This window comes from Nerophis lumbriciformis, linkage group LG21 (assembly GCF_033978685.3).
Source record: "Nerophis lumbriciformis linkage group LG21, RoL_Nlum_v2.1, whole genome shotgun sequence".
NCBI lineage: Eukaryota > Metazoa > Chordata > Actinopteri > Syngnathiformes > Syngnathidae > Nerophis > Nerophis lumbriciformis.
In genome coordinates this window covers 15,815,001-15,842,077 of record NC_084568.2, presented here as the reverse complement: position 1 = coordinate 15,842,077, position 27,077 = coordinate 15,815,001, and the positions used below count along the sequence as shown (strand labels likewise).

General features: G+C 40.0%; 1 protein-coding gene across 2 annotated transcripts in view; it reads left to right on the top strand.

Moving 5' to 3' along the window:
* tnfaip8l2b (tumor necrosis factor, alpha-induced protein 8-like 2b) overlaps nt 1–21,148 on the top strand; it is a 29,694-nt gene extending 8,546 nt beyond the window's left edge. Inside the window, exons 1-3 of one of the 2 annotated variants that reach the window (XM_061982838.2) lie at nt 10,768–10,985; nt 14,663–14,986; nt 20,498–21,148. In XM_061982838.2, coding sequence (XP_061838822.1) covers nt 14,669–14,986; nt 20,498–20,740 — 561 coding nt within the window. In that variant the 5' untranslated portion in view covers nt 10,768–10,985; nt 14,663–14,668 and the 3' untranslated portion in view covers nt 20,741–21,148. Of the gene's footprint in view, nt 1–10,767; nt 10,986–14,662; nt 14,987–20,497 lie in introns of those variants that run through there. The other variant, XM_061982837.2, reaches the window with a different exon arrangement.
* Nucleotides 21,149–27,077: the final 5,929 nt, after the last annotated feature.

Genomic DNA, 27,077 nt, shown 5'->3' with positions numbered 1-27,077 from the left:
GGCCCATAAATAACTGATACTGATACAACCAAGCTGTCAATTAAATTAAAGTGCAAATGAAAATACAGCTTCAGCACTTTAGTCAAATTTTTTGCACTTAAGAAACTCCATGATTATAGCTCCGGACTTCTTCTGCTTGTTAGAACATGTCATTATTGCCACAAGTGGCAGGAAAGTGTATTACAACTGAGTACCACTGCGGCCCGTACGGACCACAGCAGAGAAACAGATATGGGTGACAACTTCACCACAACTGATGGACTTGTTTATTTTTGGTTTTGTGTGTTCACAAGAAACCCTATGGTTGAGAAACACTGGTTTAGTGTAATTGTGGCAGCTAATAGTTAAATAACATATAGCAACCTAGTACAAAGAACATTAACTACAATAGCAGACACAAAAAAAAGCAAGCTGAAGTGTCTGACCATTTCAAGAATGTCAAAATATGATAATTTTTTGTGTATGATTGTTGCATCCTAAATTGCTTGAATTTGTGGAAGTTGCTGGGGTGTCCAAAGTGCGGCCCGCGGCACATTCTAAAAATATATATTTTTAAACTTACAAGAGTGGAATAACACAAAGCTGCCATGCAGACTGTTTTTTTCTTCAAAACATTGCTCAAAACAAAATGAATCAAAATCAATGGTGTTATGAATTATTGACCTATTTAAGGCTCCAATTACTTCACATCAAATATTTTACTTTGAAAATATTTTCATGGAAAACATTGCATATTTTGTGTTTGCCATAAAAAAGAACCACGTTTTCTTTGACAAAGAAGGACATCAAACAAAAAACAATTAAGACTCATAATGGACGGATCGATATTAAGTTGATTTACAGACTTAAAGGGGAACTCTACTTTATTGGTATTTTTGCCTATCGTTCACAATCATTATGAGAGAAAAGAAGACAAAAGTAGTTTTTTCTGCATTCTAACATATACAAATAGTCTCAGTCTAGGTAGCTAACAATGCAGCTAACGGTAGCAATCAATTCTACCTATAAATCACTTTAAAAATGCATTCAAAAACTGTCAACAATACTTAATTTACGTTCCGTAACCTGTATAATTGTTATTGTAAGAGCGAACACTGAGGAGCTCTTTTTCTAGCGTAGTAACACATCGGCGTGCTTCCGTATTAGCCGTAAAAGCTAACTACGGCAAGATATAAGCTAGCTTCAACGTCAGCACGAAACGCGTTTTGAGTTTGTAATGCATAACACAATGTGATAGGACACCAATCTGAAAAACCATGAACAATCATATTACAGTATCTGTTAAGTATTATTTCATGTTTTGTTTGTACACAGCTAGCTCGACAGGGTATGTACTGTAGTTGTAATAACACGCATGGCATGCTGCGTGTATCATGATCGATTATAGCCAATTGTCTATTTAGTCCATCCAGCTGGCCCGGGACGTTTTTCCCAGTTTATTTTGGTAAGCACTCCATTAATGTCAAAATAGCATGGCTTCAAGATCCAATAACAACAATAATTTGAAAAATGATATGTGACTTATTTTTAACATTTTTATGACTGAGACCCTTTCAGTCATAAAAATGTTAGTAATAAGTCACATATAAATTATATGTGACTTATTTTTAACATGTTTATGCCTGAGACCCTTTCAGTATAAACATTTGAAAAAGAAGTCACATAATTTTTTTTATTATTGCTATTATTGGATCTTGAAGCAATGCTATTTTGACATATTTGGAGTGCTTACCAAAATAAAAACATCATATGTGACTTATTTTTACAATTTTTAAGACTGGGACCCTTTCAGTCAAAAAAATGTTAAAAATAAGTCACATACTGTATATAATTGAAAAAATATATGTGACTTATTTTTACAATTTTCAAGACTGAGACCCTTTCAGTCATAAAAATGTTAAAAATAAGTCATATATTTTTTCAATTTATGTCAAAATAGCATGACTTCAAGATCCAATAAAAACAATAAATAAATAAAATATGTGACTTAATTTTAACATTTTTATGACTGAGACCCTTTCAGTCATAACATTTTTAAAAAGAAGTCACATATAATTTCTATTATTATTGCTATTGTTGAATCTTGAAGCCATGCTATTTTGACATAAATGGAGTGCTTACCAAAATAAAAACATAATATATATCTTATGGTTAAGAAACACTGCCTCAAAAGAAGACTAATATGCAAACTGTTCTTACCTAGCAGTACCTGTTTTTGTGTATTTGGGATCTGCATAAATCCGGAAAATGTGAAATGCTAAAATAAAAAATGTGACCCCTTTAGTCATCATTTTTGCTCTTTAGAACATTCTCTATGACATCTGCAGACTTCTTCTGTTTGTTTGATATTGTCATTACTGCGACAAGTGGTGGAAAAGTGTATTACAACTGAGAAACAGGTACTTTTTGGCAACCCACTAGTTAAGAAACACTGATGTAGACCACAAGGAAGAGTTTTAAATGTAGAAAAAAAATGTTAATATGACCCCTTTAATGAATGCAAATACGCTAAAATGTACGGTATTATTCTGTCTAAATGAACGATTTCGCAGATTGTACATTTTAATTTACTGCATACCTTAATTGTTTTAGGGGTTTGTGTTAAAGCATTAGCCTTGTTTTCTTGTATTTTTGTGTCAAGTGGTTTCAGACATTTAGGGGTTATGTCTACGTGCTTCACTGCAAACTGCATGGAAATGAACCACGCGGTGCGTTTAAGTGCGTTGGAACGGGATGCAAGCAGCAATTTAACAGATACGGTGCATTTAAGGCTCTTTTTTAATACTTCACTTGAAGGAACATGTGAGTTGTCCAGTGAAAGGTTGTACAAATACTTTTAAGTTAAAATCCTCATGTCTGGGAAACACAGGCATTTTTCAGATACTAATATTACAAAACCCAAAACCAGTGAAGTTGGCACGTTGTGTAATTCGTAAATAAAAACAGAATACATCCATCCATCCATTTTCTACCGCTTGTCCCTTTTGGGGTCGCGGGGGGTGCTGGAGCCTATCTCAGCTGCATTCGGTTCTGTTTGTGTGGAGTTTGCATGTTCTCCCTGTGACTGCGTGGGTTCCCTCCGGGTACTCCGGCTTCCTCCCACCGCCAAAGACATGCATCTAGGGATAGGTTGATTGGCAACACAAAATTTGCCCTAGTGTGTGAATGTGAGTATGAATGTTGTCTGTCTATCTGTGTTGGCCCTGTGATGAGGTGGCGACTTGTCCAGGGTGTACACCACCTTCAAATTATATTCAATTGAATAGACTGCAAAGACAAGATATTTAATGTTAAAACTGAGAAACATATATATTTTTTGCAAATAAGCATTAGCTTAGAATTTAATGGCAGCAACACATTGCAAAAAAGTAATATCATCGCTTACGTGCAGTGATTTCTCCAGATTCTCTGAACCTTTTGATGATATTACAAACGGTAGATGGTGAAATCCCTAAATTCCTTGCAATAGCTTGTTGAGAAATGTTGTTCTTAAACTGTAGGACAAATTGCTCACACATTTGTTCACAAAGTGGTGACCCTTGCCCCATCATTGTTTGTGAATGACTGAGCATTTCATGGAAGCTGCTTTTATATCTAATCGTATTCCCAATTAGCCTGTTCACCTTTGGGATGCTCCAAATAAGTGTTTGATGAGCATTCCTCAACTTTCTCAGTCTTTTTTGCCACTTGTACCAGCTTTTTTGAAACATGTTGCAGGCATCAAATTCCAAATGAGCTAATATTTGCAAAAAAAAACAAAGTTTTCCAGTTCGAACGTTAAGTATCCCGTCTTTGCAGTCCATTCAATTGAAAATGGGTTGAAAAGGATTTGCAAATCATTGTATTCTGTTTTTATTTACGATTTACACAACTGGTTTTGGGGTTTGTATTAAAAGTTCGGTGCGACGTGAGTGCGGTTAACACTCGTGCCTCACCGTGAGGAGGTCCTGGGTTCGATTTCCCAACCAAGGGGTCTTTCTGTGCGAAGTTTGCATTTTCTCCCTGTGACTGCATGGGTTCTCTCTGGTTACTCCGGCTTGCCCCCCACCTCCAAAGACATGCACCTGGGGATAGGCCGGTATTACCAGTATTTTACTGTAAATTCTATAGGTTTCTTTGTGAACAGGTTAACAATATATAGTTTTTTAGAGGTAATTTTTATTCATTTTCAATAGTGCTATTTCTATTGGTATTTGTCTTGCTCCATTTGTAGTGTAATAATGTTCATAGTCATTTCTTCACTTTCACCATCATATTTGTACATATCCTATTTGCTGATGTTGTTCTATTGTTGTTGTCATTGTTATTGTTGTGTTTGCTGTTGTTGTCGTCTTTCTGTCTTATCCCCCTCTTGTCCACACAATTTCCCCCTCTGTCTTCCTTTTTTCCCCCCATTTCTATCCCTCCTGATCCGGCCCGGCTGCACCAAATGATAATATAAATCCATTTAAATAAAGTCAAATACAAATAAGGCAACAACAGAAGTATCCCACACTTGTCTTTTGTAAAGTAAATTTGTACAGCCGATATGGCAATATGATTTGCCTGAGTAGCTGGACAAAAAAAATAAAAAATAAAAATAATAATAATAATTGTATATATATATATATATGTTTTTATTTTATTTTTTTTACAGTGTATACAATAACACTTTTGATCAACTTACGATGCAAAACGACCAAGAAAACACGCATTTTTGAGTAGCTGGACAAAAAAAAAAGCAATTACAGTAAGCAAAAACAGTTACCGGTAACTGTAAAATTAACTGCATTTTTTCCAATGATTTCCTGACAACCCTAAATTGTGCATATTTATTTATTTATTTATTTTTTTTTAAATGTATCCAATAACACTTTTGATTAACTTATGATGGAAAACAACCGAGATAACACGCATTTTTGAGGAGCTGGACAAAAAAAAAACCCAAAAAACAACAACAATATATAGGTTTTTTTTTATAGCAATTTACCGTAAGCAAAAGCAGTTATCAAACGTAAAATTGACTGCATTTTTTTCCAATGATTTCCTGGCAACCATAAATTGTGCATATTTATTATTTTTTTTACAATAACACTTTTGATTAACTTACGATGCAAAAGGACCAAGAAAACACGCATTTTTGATTTGTGATTCGGAAGTAAATACTTCCAGTGAAGTCAATACTTGCTGAGTTACACAGCTAACTGCCACTTCATTAGGCACACCAAAGATAATGTTTTGCTTCCCCAGTGCTTTGACTCTGCCTCCCTTGTGACCGATGAAACAAAAACATCTTGTGAAGTGTCTTCATATCCCCCGCAGGGAAAGGGCAGTGTTTCTAAGGTGCCACACTGGTTCCTGGCTATGGTTAACGCTGAACCTTAACCTGATAATCTTAGCTCGTACTTCTTCCGGAGCCGTGATTCAAAAGGTGGTGTTTACCCAGAATCCCAGCGGTTAGTTCTAGTGATGACATTAACAGCAAACAGGCGTGGGCCTGCCTCAGCTATGCGGCTCGCCTCCAGATCTTGTCGGCACAGGCAGCAAGTTGCACACAAGAGCGTCTCTCTTTGCACACTCGCCTTCTTCTGCTGCCTCTACTGCGCCCGGACAGGAAGTGGATGAAGTGGAAGCACACATAACTGAAGATCTGACATGCTCGGTATGGGAGTGGATGCCGCGGCTGTCCAACTTGTTTACAAGAGGAAACGTCGTGCTTGGACACCAACACACGGAGAATAAGACGAAGCAGAAATGATCTGGGATGCTCTTTGTAGCTATATTTAGCGAGTAGAGGTACGGGTTAAAAGCAGTGTTTGGAAAAAAGTTATAGTTACTTTGCCAAAAAAAGTAATTGAATTACTACCAGAATTACTTTTTAATACATGTAATTACTGTATTTTCTGGACTATAGACTGCACTGGTATATAAGCCGCGCTCACTAAATTTTAGACAAAAAAATGTTTTTATATATATATATATATATATATTAGCTATACGGACTATAAGATTTAGATATATAGGTTGTGAAATGAATTATTTACACAGAAAGATTTTGTAAATGTTTGTTTATATACCTTAATTGTATCGAACAAAACAGAGGTCATCATCATGGACCCACTAGCTGCAGAAGCTAGCTCTCCAATCAGCTAAACCAGGGGTGTCCAAACTTTTTACCTTGGTGGCTGTGTTGGGCTAAAAATATTGGACAGAAGCGAAAGCTGACTGCATGTAAAGTAACATATAGATTCACACACACACACACACACACACACACACACACACACAGGTATATATATATATATATATATATATATATATATATATATATATATATATATATATATTGTTTATTGACCACAGAACTTTCCTCCAGAAGGTCTTATCTTCGTCCATGTGATGCCAGATGAAACATAAATTAAGCTGTTTGACCCCAATACCCAGCAATATGTTTGGAGGAGAAAAGGTGAGGCCTTTAATCCCAGGAACACCATGCCTACCGTCAAGCATGGTGGTGGTAGTATTATGCTCTGGGCCTGTTTTGCTGCCAATGGAGCTGGTGCTTTACAGAAAGAAAATGGGACAATGAAAAAGGAGGATTACCTCCAAATTCTTCAGGACAACCTAAAATCATCAGCCCGGAGGTTGGGTCTTGGGCGCAGTTGGGTGTTCCAACAGGACAATGACCCCAAACACACATCAAAAGTGGTAAAGGAATGGCTAAATCAGGCTAGAATTAAAGTTTTAGAATGGTCTTCCCAAAGTCCTGACTTAAAAGTGTGGACAATGCTGAAGAAACAAGTCCATGTCCAAAAACCAGAACATTTAGCTGAACTGCACCAATTTTGTCAAGAGGAGTGGTCAAAAATTCAACCAGAAGCTTGCCAGAAGCTTGTGGATGGCGACCAAAAGCGCCTTATTGCAGTGAAACTTGCCAAGGGACATGTAACCAAATATTAACATTGCTGTATGTATACTTTTGACCCAGCAGATTTGGTCACATTTTCAGTAGAACCATAATAAATTCACAAAAGAACCAAACTTCATGAATGTTTTTTGTGACCAACAAGTATGTGCTCCAATCACTCTATCACAAAATAATACGAGTTGTAGAAATGATTGGAAACTCAAGACAGTTGAAGTGCTCACAGCACAGCGTTATGTTCTTTACAAGTGTATGTCAACTTTTGACCACGACTGTATGTATATATATATATATATTATAATATCAAGCTGCTAAAGTGCACCAAACATAAGTAAGTGTGAAGAGAGTTTTTTGCATTTTTCCCATCATGCATTGTAGGGGCTTTAAATGAGAGTAATTTTTAATTATGTGTAGTGAGTGGACATTTTTTATAATATCCACAAAGTTCAGCAAGTAGGTTGTTTTGTGTGTGACCATGTGTATTGGTTGCAGTTTGCGCCGTGAGTAAGAAGGGTTGTTTGGATTGGGTCATATAAAAACGCTGTGCTGTGAGCACTTCAACTCAAATTTCATGGTCGTTGACCTGATTTACTCAAATTTTCCACAAGATGGCAGCAAATTTACAGCAATTAGATCGTCAAATATTTGAAATGAAGCTGATAGCACCCCGCGGGCCAGATACCTCATTAAACTTGTGACGTCTTGCGAGCCAAACTGTAAGCGTTGGCGGGCCGCACTTGACCCGCGGGCCTTAGTTTGGACACCCCTGAGCTAAACAGACTCAATAACTCCACGGCGACGTCTTGGTGAATTTACTGAGGTATTTGTGAAACTGAAACAATACAAACAGAATACTATTGTAAGTTAATAATATTAGCACAGGCAATAATTACATTCCGACAGCACGTACAAATATGCATGAAAACACTCCTACAGACATCACACATGGGACGGTTCAGTAAGAAAGAATTGCTTTATATATATTGTAAAACTTAAAAACGTTACATGATGAATTTAGAACTCGTACGAGTAGAAACGCTATGGACGATGAGAAGGGCACTGCAGCAAACGAACTCGTCCAAAAGATGGCGCCATAGCACAATCAACAACACACCTTTTCCGTGCCTTTGCTTGTTTCTTTTTAAAAGTACTTGCATTATGGCAATCAGCAAAGAAAAGTCTATAAATTAGCCATAACTTTTTCTAAGCCGCAGGGTTCAGAGCGTGGGAAAAAAAGTTGCGGCTTATAGTCTGGAATTCATGCACCACTTTAAAAAAAAAAAAAAAAAATATCTGGCATACGCAGTTGAGCGACGTTTCATGAGAACAGAGTGTGTGCACCTTTAAAAGGTGGTGCCTGTTGCCAAGTGACGTGGGATGTCAGCGAGAGAGCGCACCGTGCAGCGTTTTAGCCTGGCAATCTTTGTTAGCTTAGCGGCGGCAGTTTGCCAGCAGCCCTGTTGAATCTTTTCACTGGATTGCGTTACCTCCGGTTGATAAAGGCATAGAATGTGCTTCTATGGCTGTCATATTTTCGTGTGCACATACGGAGTATTGTTTGGATTGCAAGCTTGTCACTTCAATTTGTTGTTCCTTATTCCCTCGAAGTAGTAGTAGTGTGCGTGTGTGTGTATTACATGTTTTTTGCTGTGTGATGTCGCCTCCTTCATTTTCATTTTTTTAACCTTTATTTACTCAGGAAAATCCCGTTTAACTTAAGAATCTAGTTTGCAAGGGAGTACTGCCTCAAACATTCAAATGCCAGTGTGGTTGGCTGGGAGCAAGGTGGGTGAAGTGCCTTGCCCAAAGACACAAAGGTCGTGACTTGGCTGGCGGATGCTGGACACAAACCTGGCAGCCTCAAGCTCTACCATCTGAGCCACGCTGTCCTATATTCTTCTATTTAATATCAAGTTAATTTTATGTGGTGCCGGTTGTTGCTTTCATTAGTAAAAGTTACTTCCTGCATTGATTTTGCAGTGCTTCTGACACAGACTTGTTGACATACAACCACATCAAAAGTATGCCGCGTTACATAAACAGTATCGGTAACGGTGTTCTAAAGTACATAAAAGTAGTTAGTTATATTACTCGTTATTACGAACACTGGTTAAAAGTGAAGGAAATATTGCGTCATGCATTTATTCCTTTATCAAATACAAGCGGTCACGAAAGTAACCGCAGTCTAAAAGCAAGAGCAGAGATCCGCCACCACAAGGCCAGGGAGTGTGCATTACCACAACGTGCAAGCCCACTTTATCACTTTTATAAGTCCAATTGGAAACACTTTGAACACCACTTCTTCACTGCTTTCAGCGGGAAGGCAAAGTGTGGCCCGGGGGATTTTTTCTGATGCACCTCTTTTTTTATGGCACATTGGAGAAATAAAATCACCTTAAAAAATGAACAAATTGAGCAAAAAGGCACAATGTAATAAGAAAAAGCTGAAATGTTGACATTGATAAGGAATACAAAGACAAATAATTGTCTTTAAATATACAGTACAGGCCAAACGTTTGGACACACCTTCTCATTTCAATGCGTTTTCTTTATTTCCATGACTATTTACATTGTAGATTGTCACTGAAGGCATCACGACTATGACACCTGTGAAGTGAAAACCCTTTCAGGTGACTACCTCTTGAAGGTCATCGAGAGAATGCCAAGAGTGTGCAAAACAGTAATCAGAGCAAAGGGTGGCTATTTTGAAGAAACTAGAATATAAAACATGTTTTCAGTTATTTCATCTTTTTTTTTGTTAAGTACATAACTCCACATGTGTTCAGTCATAGTTTTGATGTGACAATCTACAATGTAAATAGTCATGAAAATAAAGAAAACGCATTGAATGAGAAGGTGTGTCCAAACTTTTGGCCTGTATTGTATATTTCTGCCTTTTTATTAGACTATTTTATTACAAATGACGTCACACTACCACCATATTGAAAGGATATTAATAACAATAATGTATGTTTTGTTTTTTTTAACTTGAAGCCTCCACACCACTGCTATTCTTTTTAGAATGTGAAAAAGTTGACTATTGTTATTTACGATCATATTTATAAGCACAGTATTATTTGTTTTGATTCACTTGTCTGTTATAGAATATTGCCTTTTTTTAATGCATAGTTGCCTATAATACTCAAACTTAAATTACGTGCAATTAATGTAGATGCACAATGATTTTAAAGGGGGACTGCACTTTTTTTTGGAATTGCTTGCATCATTCACAATCCTTATGTAAGACAAAAACACATGTTTTAATTTTTTATGCATTCTATATCATAAATAAATGTTAGCATAAGTCAGCTAACAACTGAGTCAATGGTAGGTCCTCTATTGCACCCACAAAACCCTCTAAATAACCATCCAAAAAAAACCGCTAACAGTACTTCATTTACATATCGTGACCTGAATATTAACCAAATGCAGACAAAAACATTTTAGTGGCGGATCGATCACAGAGAGCTAACTCGCTTATGCTGCTATATTGACATAAAGGGATGCTGTATCGCCTCTGAGTTGGTGAAAGTAAATTTTAGATTATAAATCATGCTTCTCACCTGGATAGTAGAAGGTTGTGGAAATACACCGATGAGTTGGTCAACTTTGACTGTCGAGAACCCGCATGGCTGCGGCGGTTGTGACTTTGTAGGAAACCTGAGAACGACGTGCAGGTAAGAGTCTTTTAATAAACTCAAAATAGGGAGAAGCAGTCATGCATGCAGAGGTCCTAAACATAATCAATCCTCGAGCCCTGAGGAACAGGCGAGGCAGGCATAAATAGCCGCCTGATTGGCAACTGCAACCAGGTGTGCCAGCCTGCCAATCAGGGACAGGTGAGGGAAAGCAGGAAGGGAAACAAAAATAACACAAACAAACACCAAACAAGGAACCACCACCAGAAGTGAAGTGACAGATCGTTACATTGACATTCAATTTATACCCGGGAATATGGCAAGAATGACACAAAAAGACGCAGGTTTTAACCCTTTGTGTGGATTATGATTAATTATTCGTTTAAACGGGACGATACAAACATCCCATCAGTCGGCATCCCAGTGAGAGCAGACATTGTCCAGTAAGTGATTGTTTTATCATGGTTTTTGTCTTTCATGAAGTCTACAGGATTAGTAGTGTTAGGAGTTAGCGACTGTTGGGATGCGTCTGTGAAATTAATACGCCGCTGTATGCTTAAAATGTCTTACTATATTACATACACTATATTGACAAATGTATTTGGCCACCTGCCTTTACTCACATGTGAACTTGAAGTGCCATCCCATGGAATTGTCCAAAATGTTTTGGTATCCTGGAGCATTCAAAGTTCCTTTCACTGGAACTAAGGGGCCAAGCCCAACTCCTGAAAAACAACCCTACACCATAATTCCTCCTCCACCAAATTTCACACTTGGCACAATGTGGTCCGAAATGTACCGTTCTCCTGGCAACCTCCAAACCCAGACTGGTCCATCAGATTGCCAGATGGAAAAGCGTGACTCATCAGTCTAGAGAAAGCGTATCCTCTGCTCTAGAGTCCAGTGGCGACGTGCTTTACACCACTGCATCCCACGCTTTGCAATGGACTTGGTTATGTATGCCTTAGATGCAGCTGCTCGGCCATGGAAACCCATTCCATGAAGCTCTCTGCGTACTGTACGTGGGCTAATTGGAAGGTCACATGAAGTTTGGAGCTCTGTAGCAACTGACTGTGCAGAAAGTCTTTGCACTATGCGCTTCAGCATCCACTGACCCCTCTCTGTCAGTTTACGTGGCCTACCACTTTGTGGCTGACTTGCTGTTGTTCCCAAACTCTTCACTTTTCTTACAATTAAGTTGACTTTAGAATATTTAGGAGTGAGGAAATTTCACGACTGGATTTGTTGCACAGGAAGCATCCTATGACAGTTCCACGCTGGAAATCACTGAGAGCGGCCCATTCTTTCACAAACGTTTGTAGAAACAGTCTCTTGCCTAAGTGCTAGATTTTATACACCGGGCCAAGTGATTAGGACACCTGATTCTCATCATTTGGATGGGTGGCCAAATACTTTTGGCAATATTGTGTATGTACTTACAGCGTGTATATAAAACAGAGATGGAGGTTTTGGGATTTCTTTTAGAGCACGTTTTAAACAAAATAGACCGACTCTCATTGACTCCAATGTTAGCTGACTTTCTAATGTGTATTTATGATTTATAATGCATTAAAAAAAGAAAAATGTCTGTTTTTGTCTTTCATAAGGATTGTGAATGATAGGTAACATTTTAAATTCCCCTTTAAAAGACTGTTCGTTAGAGTAGTGCATTTACAAGTACATGGGTTGTGTTTAAAATAGGACTGAAAACCTTTTTTTATTCAGAAAGGCGTATGCTTGCTAAGTATCAATATGATTTTTAACATTGTCTTTTTGTTTTTATTGAGTATGTTTTGTCTCCTCCACCTTGTTTTTAACATTGTAACTTTGTAGCCCTTTGAGATCCAGCTTGATCAAAAGTAAATGAAATGTAATCTTATTAATTATTCAGTTATTTTTATCTTTATTGTAGCATCGTAAAAGGATTGACAACCATGGAAATTAATCGGTATTCGTATCGATTACTGAAACTCTGGTATCGTGACCACCCTACTAAGCACCTCCAACTAGATATGAGGATGAAAATTGGGAGTCATTGCAGTCCAACAAACGCCACCAAAGACGGTCAATGTACCACTGACAGCCTTCTTTGAGTCGTGGTCTCGCAGCTGGAAGATTGCTAGTTTGATTCCTGGCTTCCCTTCAGAGACACGTCAAAGAATCACAGAGGGAGCCCCTGAGGTTATGTTGTAGCTGTGGGATTAAAGTTTACAGAGGTAAACATCGGACCTCTGATGACCTCTCCTGGGTGTGTGTGTGTGTGTGTGTGTGTGTGTCCCGGCGGAGACATCAAAAGCCTCCGTGGAGTCACTTTGCTGCTGTTTTTCCCCATCAGCCATCACAAACACACAAACAAGCATGTCGCTGTCCGCTAGCTAGGAGTTATCGCTGAATCAGTAAATATGACGAATCAGTTCAAACCTGTTTTTTTTTTTATTGTGCCGTTTGTGCGTCACTTTATAATTGACGAGCAGGTGTGAGAATGTTGTTGGTCCTGATGCCTCCATAAATATCTAGAAGGAAGTTCAACCACCTCATTTAGAGCACATGTCAAACTCAAGGGCCGGAGGATAGATCTCGCCCGCCACATCATTTAATGTGATCCAGCACATTATTTAATGTGGTCTTCCACATAATTTATTGTGGCCTGCCACGTCATTAAATGTGGTCTTCCATATCAATTAATGTGGTCTGCCACATCATTTAAGGTGGTCGACGCAATATCGTTTTCATTGAAGGTTGCCTGTCACATTATTTAGGGTGGCCAGCCACATCATTTAAGATGGTCCGCCACTTCATTTAATGTACCAGGGTTTTCCACATCATTTAATGTGGTCTGCCACAAAATATAGTTTGATCTGCCACATAATTTAATGTGGTCCGCCATGTAATTTAATGTGGTCAGTCACTTCATTTAAAGTGGCCAGCGCCACGTCATTTAACGTGGTCAACCACTTAATTTAAAGTGGTCTCCGCCACATCATTTAAAGTGGCCTGCGCCACGTCATTTAATGTGGTCAGCCACATCATTTAATTTGGCCTCCGCCATGTCATTTAATGTGGTCAACCACTTCATTTAAAGTGGCCTCCGCCACATCATGTAACGTGGTCAGCCAATTAATTTAATGTGGCCCCCGCCACATCATTTAATGTGGTCAACCACTTCATTTAAAGTGGCCTCTGCCACATCATGTAACGTGGTCAGCCAATTAATTTTTAGTTGGCCCCGCCACATCATTTAATGTGGTGAACCACTTCATTTAAAATGGCCTCTGCCACGTCATTTAATGTGGTCAGCGACTTCAATTAATGTGGCCTCCGCCACATCATTTAACGTGGTCAGCCACATCATTTAAATTGGCCAATCACATCATTTAATGTGGTCAGTCACTTAATGTAAAGTGGCCTCTGCCACATCATTTAATGTGGTCAGCCACTTCATTTAAAGTGGTCAACCATGTCATTTAAAGTGGCCTCCGCCACATCATTTAATGTGGTCAACCAATTCATTTAATGTGGTCTCCTTCACATCATTTAATGTGGCCTCCGCCACGTCATTAAATGTGGTCAACCGCATCGTTTAAATTAGCCTTCGCCACATCATTTATTGTGGCCTCCACCAAGTCATTTAATGTGGTCAGCTACTTCATTTAATTTGGCCTCCGCCACATCATTTGATGTGGTCAACCACTTAATTTAAAATGGCCTCTGCAACATCTTTAAACGTGGTCAACCACTTCATTTAAAATGGCCTCTGCCACATCATTTAATGTGATCAGCCACTTCATTTAATGTGGCCTCTGCCACATCATTTAATGTGGTCAACCAACTCATTTAAAGCGGCTTCCGGCACATCATTTAATGCGGTCTGCCAAATTATTCAATATGGTCTGCCACATCATTCAATGTGGTCCACTATGTCATTTAATGTGGTCCTCTGAGGACAGCCATAATTGCGATGTGGCCCTCTATAAAAAAAATTGACACCCCTGATTTAGAGGAAAGGTGACAAAAAGACTTGTTAACTATTCATCAATGAATGAATAGCTACATTTAAATAAATAAATAAAAATAAAAACAAACTTCAACCAATCAAATATTTGTCCTCTCCCCGACTCAGACAGCCATGGACCACTTCAGCTCCAAGGACATGGCCTTAAAGGTCCAGAAGAAGATCCTCAGCAGCGTGGCCAACAAAACCTCCGTCCAGATGTTCATCGACGACAACACCAGCGAAATCCTGGACGAACTGTACCGCTTCTCCAAGGAGTACTCGGGCAACAAGTCCGAGGCCCAGAAGGTGGTCAAAGACCTGATCAAGATCGCGGTGAAGATCGGCGTTCTGTTCCGAAACAACCGCTTCAGCCCCGAGGAGCTGAGCCTGGCACAGGACTTTAAAAAGAAGTTACACCAAGGAGCCATGACGGCCATCAGCTTCTACGAGGTACACATCCACAACACCCAGCCACCACAACGTTAAATGCTTACCGTACATTCATTTATTTGCGAAGACTCGCCTGGGAGACATCTGGACCGCCACAAATATATTAGCTCGGTGGTTCTCAAACTTTTTTCACCAAGTACCACCTCAGAAAACCATAATGACCAACATTAAAATACAGTAGCGTAGTAGGCCTAATTCAGGGGTCGGCAACCCAAAACGTTGAAAGAGCCATATGGACCAAAAATACAAAAAAAACAAATCTGTCTAAAAATCAAGGCACCGTACGGAGACAAACTGGACCTTATTCCAAAGGCTCGCTACCCGGAAAAAATACAAAATGGTGGAATTCACTCATTTCAGCACTTCCAATGGATGATAGATTTGAAAAAATAAATAAAAGTGGCGCCAAACTTGTCTACATTTTGTCTATGGAGTCAGTTTTTATACTTTAAATACTTAAATTCACTGTGCTACTGCCCTGAAAATAATACTCATTAATTTGTGTGCTTACCCAAGACTAAAGGTAAACAGACATTCTTTTTTCCAAAATACTGTACGTTGTCCGTAAACTCGCCCGCAGCAACTACAACCCTAGACTAACACCCTCCCCCCACCACATCCCACCTCCCCGGATTGTAATTAATCAAATGTAAATAATCAAACGTATATACTTGTTCGTATGCTTTCTGAGCTCACGATGTTCACTGCTCGCTGTACATATCCTACCAAGTCAGACCTACACTGTTACAATGTCCATTTATCAGATTATATTATTGTTGATGACTGAAGTGCTGATATCAACCAAACCTAACCCCCCCGCCCCAACCCCCTACACATCCCCCCCCCCGGATTGTAAATAATGTAAATAATTCAATGTATATACTCTGATGATTAACTTATGTGATGACTGGATTATGCTGATAGTATATATTTATACCATGAATTGATTAACGTGGACCCCGACTTAAACAAGTTGAAAAACTTATTGGGGTGTTACCATTTAGTGGTCAATTGTACGGAATATGTACTGTACTGTGCAATCTACTATAAAAGTCTCAATCAATCAATCAATCAGCTAGCTTGGGTAACGCTAACAGTCTACTATATGCTACGAATGCAACCGCATAAATCGATGGGAACATCCCTACTGGACACTTCTGGAACTGCATACATCAGCATCCAAATTAGGAACATTTGTAATAATTTTTTAAAATATTTTACTATCATAAATCGTGATACATATTGTTACCGCAAGAGGTTGCGATATCTATCACAATATAAATGTTATCACTCTTGAAAAGTTTTCAGACTCCTCTTGATTGTCTTTGTCAAAAAGCAACTAGCGATAAATCGATGCTAAATAGACGCTATTATCTTACAGTAGAGGGCTAAGCTAGCTACACAACAACTCAAATAAACATTGTTAACTTATCATTAATGGGGCTGTTTGCAACATTTACACAGATACCGAGAGGCCGTTAACTTTCCAATGTATTTTACATCATATATCCCGCCCTTTTACGGCTTCTCGTACGGAATGACGTTATCACGTACGTACGTAACACATGCACGTGCATTAGCCTTGGGTGTTGTTAGCTAATAGCAATTTGGATAGCTAGTGTTAGCGGTCATTTAATGTATATTCTATCATAACAACAACATGACTGCTAATTGTTCGTTAAATCTCTCGGACTGCTTTTGTAAGTGTGCATGCGCTCCCTGGGCGTACGTGTTGATGAGACTGGGTAGGTGACAGGTGTAAACACCAATTTTTTATTCGGGCCAGTAAAAATGTTATTCCATAAACTTTGTAATTGTGAAAAATATAGACAATTGTCAAACAAATGTGTTCTGTTAAACCACTAATGGTAACATAAGCTAGCAGTGCTAGCAGTGATCTTGGAATATTTTTTTGCTTTTGAAAATTCTTACTGTGAAGATGTTGCAAACAGCACCTTTAACACATTTCTAGTGTACTGTTATTACTTAACCTTTCATTGTCTTCTCAATTGCCATAAATAATTGTCGCCGAACCCGTCATCAAAAGTAGTTTTTCAAGAAATCCACCTTTTTGTGAACGTTTTGTGCAAAACTCTTCTTGGCACACACTCGGAGCAAATTCTTTACCGTTGAAGGCAAATTTGCCACGAATTAGAGGTGGGATTCTTTGGGCAGGGAACGATTCGATACGATTTTGATTGCTGGGGTGACGATTTGATTCAGAATTGATACTCGATCTACATCAACTACATCAACAATGGTAACATAAGCAAGCCGGCAGTTTTCTTGGAATATTTTTTTGCTTTGAAAATTCTTACTTTGATGAAGTTGCAAACAGCACCTTTGACACATCTCTAGTGTACTGTTATTACTTAACCTTTCATTGTCTTCTCAATTGCCATAAGTACCGTAATTGGCGCCGAACCCGTCATCAAAAGTACTTTTTCAACTATATCAAACCGGTTCCCACAATGTATTATTTGGTATAATTATTATAATGAAACTTTTTTAAACAGGTTACAGGTTAGAAAGGCTCTTTCTTGTTGCATGGAAATGGCCTAAAAATGTGTTTTTAAAAATGGATTCTTATTAAAAAAAAAAAAATAGAAAAAACTATTTTATAGATTTTATTTTTATTTGTTTTCAAAACTATAAAAAAAATGTCTAAACTATATATATATATATAAAACTATATATATATATATATATATATATATATATATATATATATATATATATATATATATATATATAACTATATATATATATATATATCTATGTATATATATTTATATATATACACATATACATATATATACATATTAGAGATGCGCGGCTAGGCAATTATTTCATCCGCAACCGCATCAGAAAGTCGTCAACCATCCGCAATCCACCCGATCTAACATTTGATCAGAACCGCATCCGCCCGCCATTCGCACGCACCCGCCCGTTGTTATATATCTAATATAGACGATGCAAGGCATTAGTGAGGTTATAAAGCTTTTGCCTGTTAAAGAAAGGAGACTGATCCAATGCAGCACAGACATTCGCGTGCCACACTGTCACGACCCAGACGCACACCAGTGCGCAATCTTATGGGAGCCGCGCTGAGCGCACGTCCAAGCGCGTCTCGCTGCCGGCGACGGCCGGGTATATGGGCCCGACGCTCCAGCGCCATCCATTTTCAGGGCTAGTTGATTCGGCAGGTGGGTTGTTACACACTCCTTAGCGGGTTCCAACTTCCATGGCCACCGTCCTAGCTGCTGTCTATATCAACCAGGGTGAGCCCCACCCCTTTCGTGAGCGTACTGCGCGCGGAGTGACCCCTGTTACGCGCCCCCGGCAACAGGGGTGGCGGGCAGGTAAGCTGCGCGGGCGGAGCGCGCGGAGTGACCCCTGTTACGAGCCCCCGGCCACGGGGGTGGCGGGCAGGTAAGCTGCTTACCTGCTGCGCGTGACGCCGGCCGCGGCGAAGGCGGACGAGGCGGGGTGTCGGTGCGGTAGCCGCGGTGGTGACCCTGGACGTGCGTCGGGCCCTTCTCGCGGATCGCCTCAGCTACGGCTCCCGGTGGGGCCCTCTCGGGGGAAGGGGCCTCGGTCCCGGACCCCGGCGAGGCGTCCCTTCTCCGCTCCGTAAAAGTGTCCATCTCTTTCTTTCTTTTTTCTTCTGTTGTGGCATATGCAGCAGGTGCCTGCTCGTTTTTCGTATGTGGGTAACAACATTTAACTATGTATATATATTTCCGAATTGGTTTAACTGCCACCCGCCTGAATCTATTTAAAATCTATTTTTTTTTTATAATTTGAACCACCCGACCCGACCCGACCCGCGGATAAAATCTAATTTTTTTTAATTTCATCCGCCCGATCCGCGGATAATCCGCGGACTCCGCGGTTGTGCCCGCAAACCGCGCATCTCTAATACATATATTTTTTTTTAACTATAGATATATTTTTTCAAAACCACATATATGTATATATTTACATATATATATACACACACACACAAGTTAAATTAATAATTTTCTCAAACTGATTTGAATACATATATATATATGTATATATATATATATATATATATATATGCACACATATATATACATACATATTAAATTAATAATTTTCTAAAACTGATTTGCATATATATATGCATACATACATACACACACATACATATATATATATATATATATATATATATATATATATATATATATGTATACATGCATACATACATATACACATACATACATACATATACACATACATATATACATATATATATACACACACACACACACACACACACACACACACACACACACACACACACACACACACACACACACACACACACTGATATATATATATATACACACACACACACACACACACACACACATATTTATATATATTCTCATATATATACATATATAGACACACACCCACGTATATACACACATATACATAGATATATGTATTTACACATATACATATATATATATATATACATATATGTATATATATATATATATATATATATCTATGTATACATATATTTATATATATATATATATACACATATGTATATACTGTATATATACAAATACATACATGCATGCATACATACATGCATATATATACACATTTATTTACATACATACATACACATATATATATATATATATATATATATATATATATATGTATATATATATATATATATACACACACACACATATATAAATACAGTATAAAAATATATATACAGTAATACACATAAATACATACACATGTATACTTACATACACATTATATATATATATATATATATATATATATATATATATATATATATATACATATATATATATATATACATACATACATATATGTATACACACATACACACATATTTACATATATGTACATTTTTAAAATGGTGATGAATAAGTATCGGGATTCGGATGTGAATCAATTTTTTTGTGCACCCCTACCACGGATCATACAAACTAAAAGTAAGGCACTTATTACTTTTGACGAGGCTGAAAGTTTGTCTAATAACTTGTGCTGGTTGAAGCAAACCAACCACAGCGCATTTTACTTAATTGGGTTTCATTGTGGAAATTGTTGTGGACTTAAACTGGTGCTACATAAAATGAAAATGGCTGACTCGCGTAAAAGATGTTCGGAAAACTTCTACCGTAAATGGATAATCCGCTGACGTCACAGGTGAGAGCAAAATTCCAAATGGATCGTTTGGGGGACGTCTCAAGGAAGCCAAGATTGTTTTATGAAAATCTACGCAATGCCTCCACAGTTTGATTTCAAGGTTTCGGGACTTATGGCGATCCCAAATCCACAAAAGCAGATACCATCAGTTTAGAAACGCTGGTTTGGCATAATAGGGCCCCTTTAAGGTGTCAGGGAATGAGGTTTATCAACCTACACTGCCTTTGTTACTGTCCTTTAAACAGACCTGTGTGACATTGTGTTCATGTGTGTGCGCAGGTGGACTTCACCTTTGACAAAACAGTGATGTCCGACCTGCTGACCAGCTGCAGAGACCTGCTGCTCAAACTGGTCAACAGCCACCTGACGCCCAAATCTCACAGCCGCATCAACCACGTCTTCAACCATTACGCCGACCCCGAGCTCCTCACTAAGCTGTACGAGCCCGGCGGGCACTTCAGGCCTAACCTGACCCGAATCTGCAAAGGACTCAACAAACTGGTGGAGGAAGGGACAATATGACCCCCCCTCAAGTGAGACCTGATCAAGACTCACAACTGCCTTGCTGCTACTGAGGACACGGCCTGCAAGACACTCCACTTGGGAACAACGCATCCAGCACCAAGGTTCTACGAGAACACCAAGCCGCTGGGGAGGCTGATTTTGAGATTGTTTGTTTTGGGGGTGTCGATGTGAGAGGTCACACTTCATCCACTGTCTTCATATTTGGACTTTTTGTATGATCGGCCTCACTCTCAACCACTGATGTTTAGATTTAAGAGGAGGCACAATCCTTTGAAACAATGCCGCCCTCTGGTGGTCACACGGGTGCTTTGGAAAGGGGGAACAACATTATGCAGAATCCAGAATTTTTAAAACACAGCCAAGAAAAATAATATGAGTAATAATAAATAACTGTGACAGCAACAATGTGTGTGGTCTCTGCGTGTACACACTTTGCATAAAGTAGTCGACAAAAACTGTACTAAGGACTGTTATTTTAGGGCAGGGATGCCCAAGTAAAGAAGTGCCCGTGGACTACGGCCAAACAAAGAGTGAAACACAAATAGCCTAAACATAAACAATAAAAATTAAGCCAATAACACTGATAGGTGACAACTCATTAGCCTTGCAGACATGCTATCAATGATTGTGTGCATTTTAGGATTGTCCTGATACAACTTTACCACTTGCAGTACGATATACTTGTATTATTTTGTAGTGTGGAGTGTTAGAAAGGGCTTGATCAAGTGAAATCAGTCAAACGGAGAACAATGATAGGTATGAAGAACACTAATCTATTTATTATTAACCCTGTGGCATAGACTTATGCTGTCTTTTAGGTCGAAGTAGAAGGTTTTGGCGGCCCCGAGTGGCCACAATAATTCACTAAGCTCATGATGCAGTATGTTGAATGATGCAGACACGTTTGTTACTGGACACTTTCTAATATCCTTCTAGCTTGGAGACTTTTATGTGCAAGTAATATGCAAATATAATAATTTAATACTTGTTTGTATTGACAAATGTACTGTTTTACACCGCAATGTTTTCTCAATTATTTTCAGTTATGCACCCCTAGACCCCCCCCCCCCCACTCTCTACCATGACTATAAATAGTATAATCTGTCTACAAAATTGTTATAAGTGCACCTCTGTACAACATTGCATCGTTATTAACATTACAGAAAACACTAAAAGAAATATAGATCAACTCACAACAAATAATTACTTTATTAACATTGTTTTTTAGTCAGTGCAAGTAATATGCAAATATAATCATTTGATACGTGTTTGTATTGACAAATGTGCTGTTTTACACCGCAATATTTTCTCAATTATTTTCAGTTACGCACCCCTAGAGCCCTCCTACTCTCTACCACGACTATAAATAGTCTAATTTGTCTATAAAACTGTTATAAGTACACCTCTGCACAACATTGCATCTTTATTAACATTAAAAAAAACACTAAAAGAAATATAGATCGACTTACAACAAATAATTACCTTATTAACATTGTTTTTTAGTCTGTACCAGAAAATATTTAAAGTGCAGTTTTTAACTGACTTGAACCATTAAATACTGAACAATCAAGTTTAAACTGATCAACCACAGTAACCAGGAGCACAATATATAAAACACTAACTCAAAATAAAAATAAAACAATTTGTGCTGATTTTTTTTATACAGATTGAAGAAGTCAGGGTTAGGGTTAGGGTGCCAATGAGCACGTTTGAAGCAAGATACGGCATGATACTGATAAAGCATGTTTACCGGGGTCACACCCAGCATCGCACCGCATGCCCCCTAGGGTGGCCCGCCCCACTATTTAAGAAGAACTGAATTAAGGACACATACAGTATGTCTAGCTTGTGTGCTATTGTGTGCTTAGCTTTTGTGTAGCTCCAAGTGTCTGGTATCCTATAGCCTACCATGTTTACCTTTAGTAAATGACTGGACTAAAATAGAAGAAAAGAACAATCGTGTGTGATTATTGGAGGACATTTAGATGTTAGCTGGCTTTCCAGCTTTGCACAAATAAACACACTGCAGGACTGCTTGTATTTGAGCTAAAATCAGAACGTTTGGATGCAAAGCGATATAATCTGATACTTGTTTGTTTATATCAGACTGATAGCTTATATCAATTTTGGTTGGGAACACCTCTAGTGAGCTTAAAACAGGGATGTCCAAACTACGTCCGCCGACGTCTTCAAATTGACCCGCGAGACGTCATGAAATCTATAAGGAATCTTACTCGCAGAGAGATTGCATTCATTTGAAGCCCTTTGAGACACTTGTGATTTAGGGCTATATAAATAAACATTGATTGATTGATTGATTGATTGATTGAAAAAGTCTGACAATTTAGTTATTGCTATTTTATCGACATCTAGTGGACAACAGTTTTTCAGATCGATGACCTTTAATAATGTCTTAAATGGAAAATGTGCAGCATTTACTTACTTGACCAAATGCAAACAACCTTCGCAAGTCATGGTGCAAAAAAAACTAAACAATTCAACCAACACAAAATGTCAACTGACTGAATGAACTTTGTGGATATTATATAAAAAACATCCATGCGCCAAAAAAAAAAAAAATACACCCACTTAAAATCCATTACAAAACATGATCGGGAAAATGGAAAACACTTTCCACACTTATCCATTTTTGACGCATTTTAGCTGCTTAATATTTCGGATTGATTCTGATTGGGACACCGTGGCTCGGTTGCTAGAGCGGATGAAGGTTCCTAGTTTGATCCGCCATCCTAGTCACGTCCTTTGTGTCCTTGAGCAAGACACTTGGGTCGTGGTTAGGGCTTTGCATGGCAGCTCCCGCCATCAGTGTGTGAATGTGTGTATGAATGGGTGAATGCGGAAATAGTGTCAAAGCGCTTTAAGTACCTTTAAGGTACAAAAGTGCTATACAAGTATAACTGATTACAAAACTTTAAGAAGGTCGGCACGGAAGTAAACAAGGTAGGAGTTAAACGTTCACATACTCTTAATATCCATCCATTTTCTACCAATTATATTATATCCATTATATTAATATAATATGTATATAACTCTATATATGTATATATATATATATATATATATATACAGACATATACATACATATATGTACCGGTATGTATATTATATACATACATGCTTATGGCAGTCCATCGATGTCGATGATGACGTTGCTCCAAACGAAGTATTGGATTGGTTATTGTTGTGCCTTTCGCCTGTGCATAGCCAGGTGGCTGCTCAGGCCTATGCGTGATCCACAGACTTTGTCACAGGAAGGGCAGGGGAAGGCAGCAGTGATGGTCGCTGGTGCTGTGGCACGTTGGTGTCTTTGTGCACGCCGCTGTGCTCTCCGCTCTGTGAACTTCTCCTGAAGATGAGTGATTCCCTGGTGGCAGGTAGAGCTCCAGGTCTGGCGGTCAGCAGCCAGGGACTCCAGTGCTGGTGGTTTGATGTCACACTTTTTCAGGAGAGTTTTAATGTGGTCGTTGTACCGTTTTTTCTGGCCCCCGGCAGACCTTTGACCGACTGAAAGCTGGCCATACAATATCTGACGGGGTAGGCGGTGGGCTGGCATACGGATCACATGTCCGACCCATCTTAGGTGTTTTTGGCCAAGGAGTGCTGTGATGCTGGGTGTATTGGTCCGGTCATAAATTTCAGTGTAGAGCACCCTGTCTTCCCAGGTCAGACCTAGGATCCTTTGGAGGCAGCGGATGTGGAAGGCCTCGAGACTCTGGATGTGCCTCTGGTAGGGTGTCCAGGTTTCAGAACTATAGAGCAGCGTGGAGAGGCAGACTGCCTTATACTCAGCTGGCTTGGTGGAGATGGTTAGATTCCTGTTCAGGAAAACCCTGGACCGTAGCCTTCCAAAGGCAGCAGAGGCCAGACCAATACGGGCCTGGACGTCATCGTCAATGGTGCAGGATGGCGACAGGGTGCTACCGAGGTAGGTGAAGTGGGGGACGGTGGCTAATGGGTGCCCGTCAAGGGTGAAGATCGGCGTATTTGGCTGGGGAGTAAACTCCTGCACGAGTATTTGTGTTTTCTTGGTGTTTATCTGAAGACCAATGGCACTGTAGATGGAGGCTACCACATTCAGTGCGCGCTGGAGAGACTCTGGTGAGTGTGCAAGTACAGCGCAGTCATCTGCATACTGTAGTTCCAGAATATGCTGGGTGGTGAGTTTAGTGGTGGCTTGGAGGCGACGGATGTTAAAAAGGTTACCATCCAGCCGGTATTGTATCTGAATCCCATCTGTGGGGTCCAGGTGTTTATGGGACAGGAGGGTGACAGTGGAAATGAACATGTTGAATATGGTTGGGGCAAGGACACACCCTTGCTTGACCCCCACATCCACACTGAAAAATGGGGATTGTTGGCCGCCGTTGCTCACACAGGCCTGCATGCCATCATGTAGCTGTCGCAGTAGGTTGCAGAACTTTGCTGGTACACCTAGTTTTCCAAGTACTTCCCACAGCAAGTCCCGGTTTACTGTATCGAAGGCCTTGGACAGGTCAATGAATGCCATGTACAGGTCTTTGCGGTGTTCTCTGCATTTTTCCTGTACCTGTCTGGCAACAAAGATCATGTCTGCGGTGCTCCGATCACGTCTAAAGCCGCATTGAGATTCGGGCAGGATGTTTTCGGTTACATGAGTTGCTACTCGATGTAACATGATCCTTGCTAGCACCTTCCCAGCTGCGGATAGTAGGGAGATACCTCTGCTGTTGCCGCAGTCTGCTTTGTCGCCTTTGCGCTTATAGATCGTTATGATGCTAGCATCCTTCCAATCTTGCGGGATGACTTCAGACGACCAGATGGCAGTGATCAGCTGGTGCATTCTGCGGTGCAGGAGATATCCACCGTGCTTCAAGATTTCTCCCGGGATCTCGTCAAGGCCTGGGCTCTTGTTGTTTTTTAGACCCTTGATGGCCTTGAGTACCTCTGAGAAGCTGGGAGAGGAGTCCAGCGAGTCTACAGGGGGCAGGCATGGGAGGTCAGAGAGTATGTCGGTCTGTACAGGGTTCGTGGTGTTCAGCAGTACCCTGAAGTGCTCAGCCCATCTGTCTAGGATCTGTTGTTTGTCCTTGTAAAGAGTGGTGCCGTCAGCTGATCTAACTGGGGTGATGTTCTTCCTCTGTGGGCCATAGATGGACTTGATGGAGTCGTAGAAGGCATGAGAGTTGTTGGTGTCTGCGTGATGTTGTATTTCGCGGGCCTTCTGGGTCCACCAGTCGTTCTCCATGGCTCTGAGGGTGCGCTGGGTTTCACTTCTGAGTCGGATGAGCTGAGCCTTCAGGACGGTGGATTGAGGGTTTGATATGTGAGCTGCAAGGGCCTTGTGTTTTGCCTGAAGCAGGTCATAGATTCCTGGCGCACTATTGTCAAACCAGTCTTGATGTCGCCTTCTGGTGTACCCTATAGACTCCACGGCCGCCTGGTGGAGGGCAGTGCGTAGGGTGCTCCAGGTAGGTCCAGTGTCCAGATCTGGTGGCACTTCAAGAATCTTGAACAGCTGATCTGCTACCTTTTTCCTGAGCTGGTTGACGGAGTGCGTGGACTTCAGTGCATCGCAGTTGAGCCTCCTGGAAGGTGGTGTTTTTCTCTGTTGAGGACGTATTTCTAAGTCAATCTTTGTTCTGATCAGGCGGTGGTCAGTCCAACAGTCAGCTCCACGCATGGCCCTAGTGATGCGCACCTCCTTCCTGTCCGCGTGGCGGGTGATGATGTAATCTAGGAGATGCCAGTGTTTAGAGCGAGGGTGTTGCCAGGATGTTTTGTACTTGTTCTTCAGATGGAACAAGGTGTTTGTGATGACCAGTTGATGCTCAGAACATAGAGTGAGAAGACGGAGACCATTGTTGTTGAGCTTGCCAACACCGTTCCGACCCATCACTTCCCTCCACAGTACACTGTCCGAGCCCACTCTTGCGTTAAAATCCCCTAGAAGGATGAGCTTGTCAGTGAGTGGTGTTTTGCTGAAGGCGGAGTGCAGGGAGGCATAGAACTCTTCCTTACATTGAGGGTCGGCAATCAGTGTTGGGGCATAGGCGCTGATGAGGGTGCAGTAACGGTTATTGGTGAGGGGAATCCTCCAGGTCATCAACCTTTCGCTAATGCCAACTGGAGATTCGGGAAGCTTCTGAAGTAGGGAGGGTGGGGGTGTTTGGAGCAGGCCTGCGCAAGGAGTAGATTAGAGTGAAGGAAGTGGTGCGCAGTCACTACCCTCACTACCTTGGCTCCCCCCTACGTCTTCTAGTGGCATGAGGAGCTCATGACGACCTTCTGCAGGAAGGAGTTGCAGAAGACTGCCAGCACACCGGTCTGTTGATGG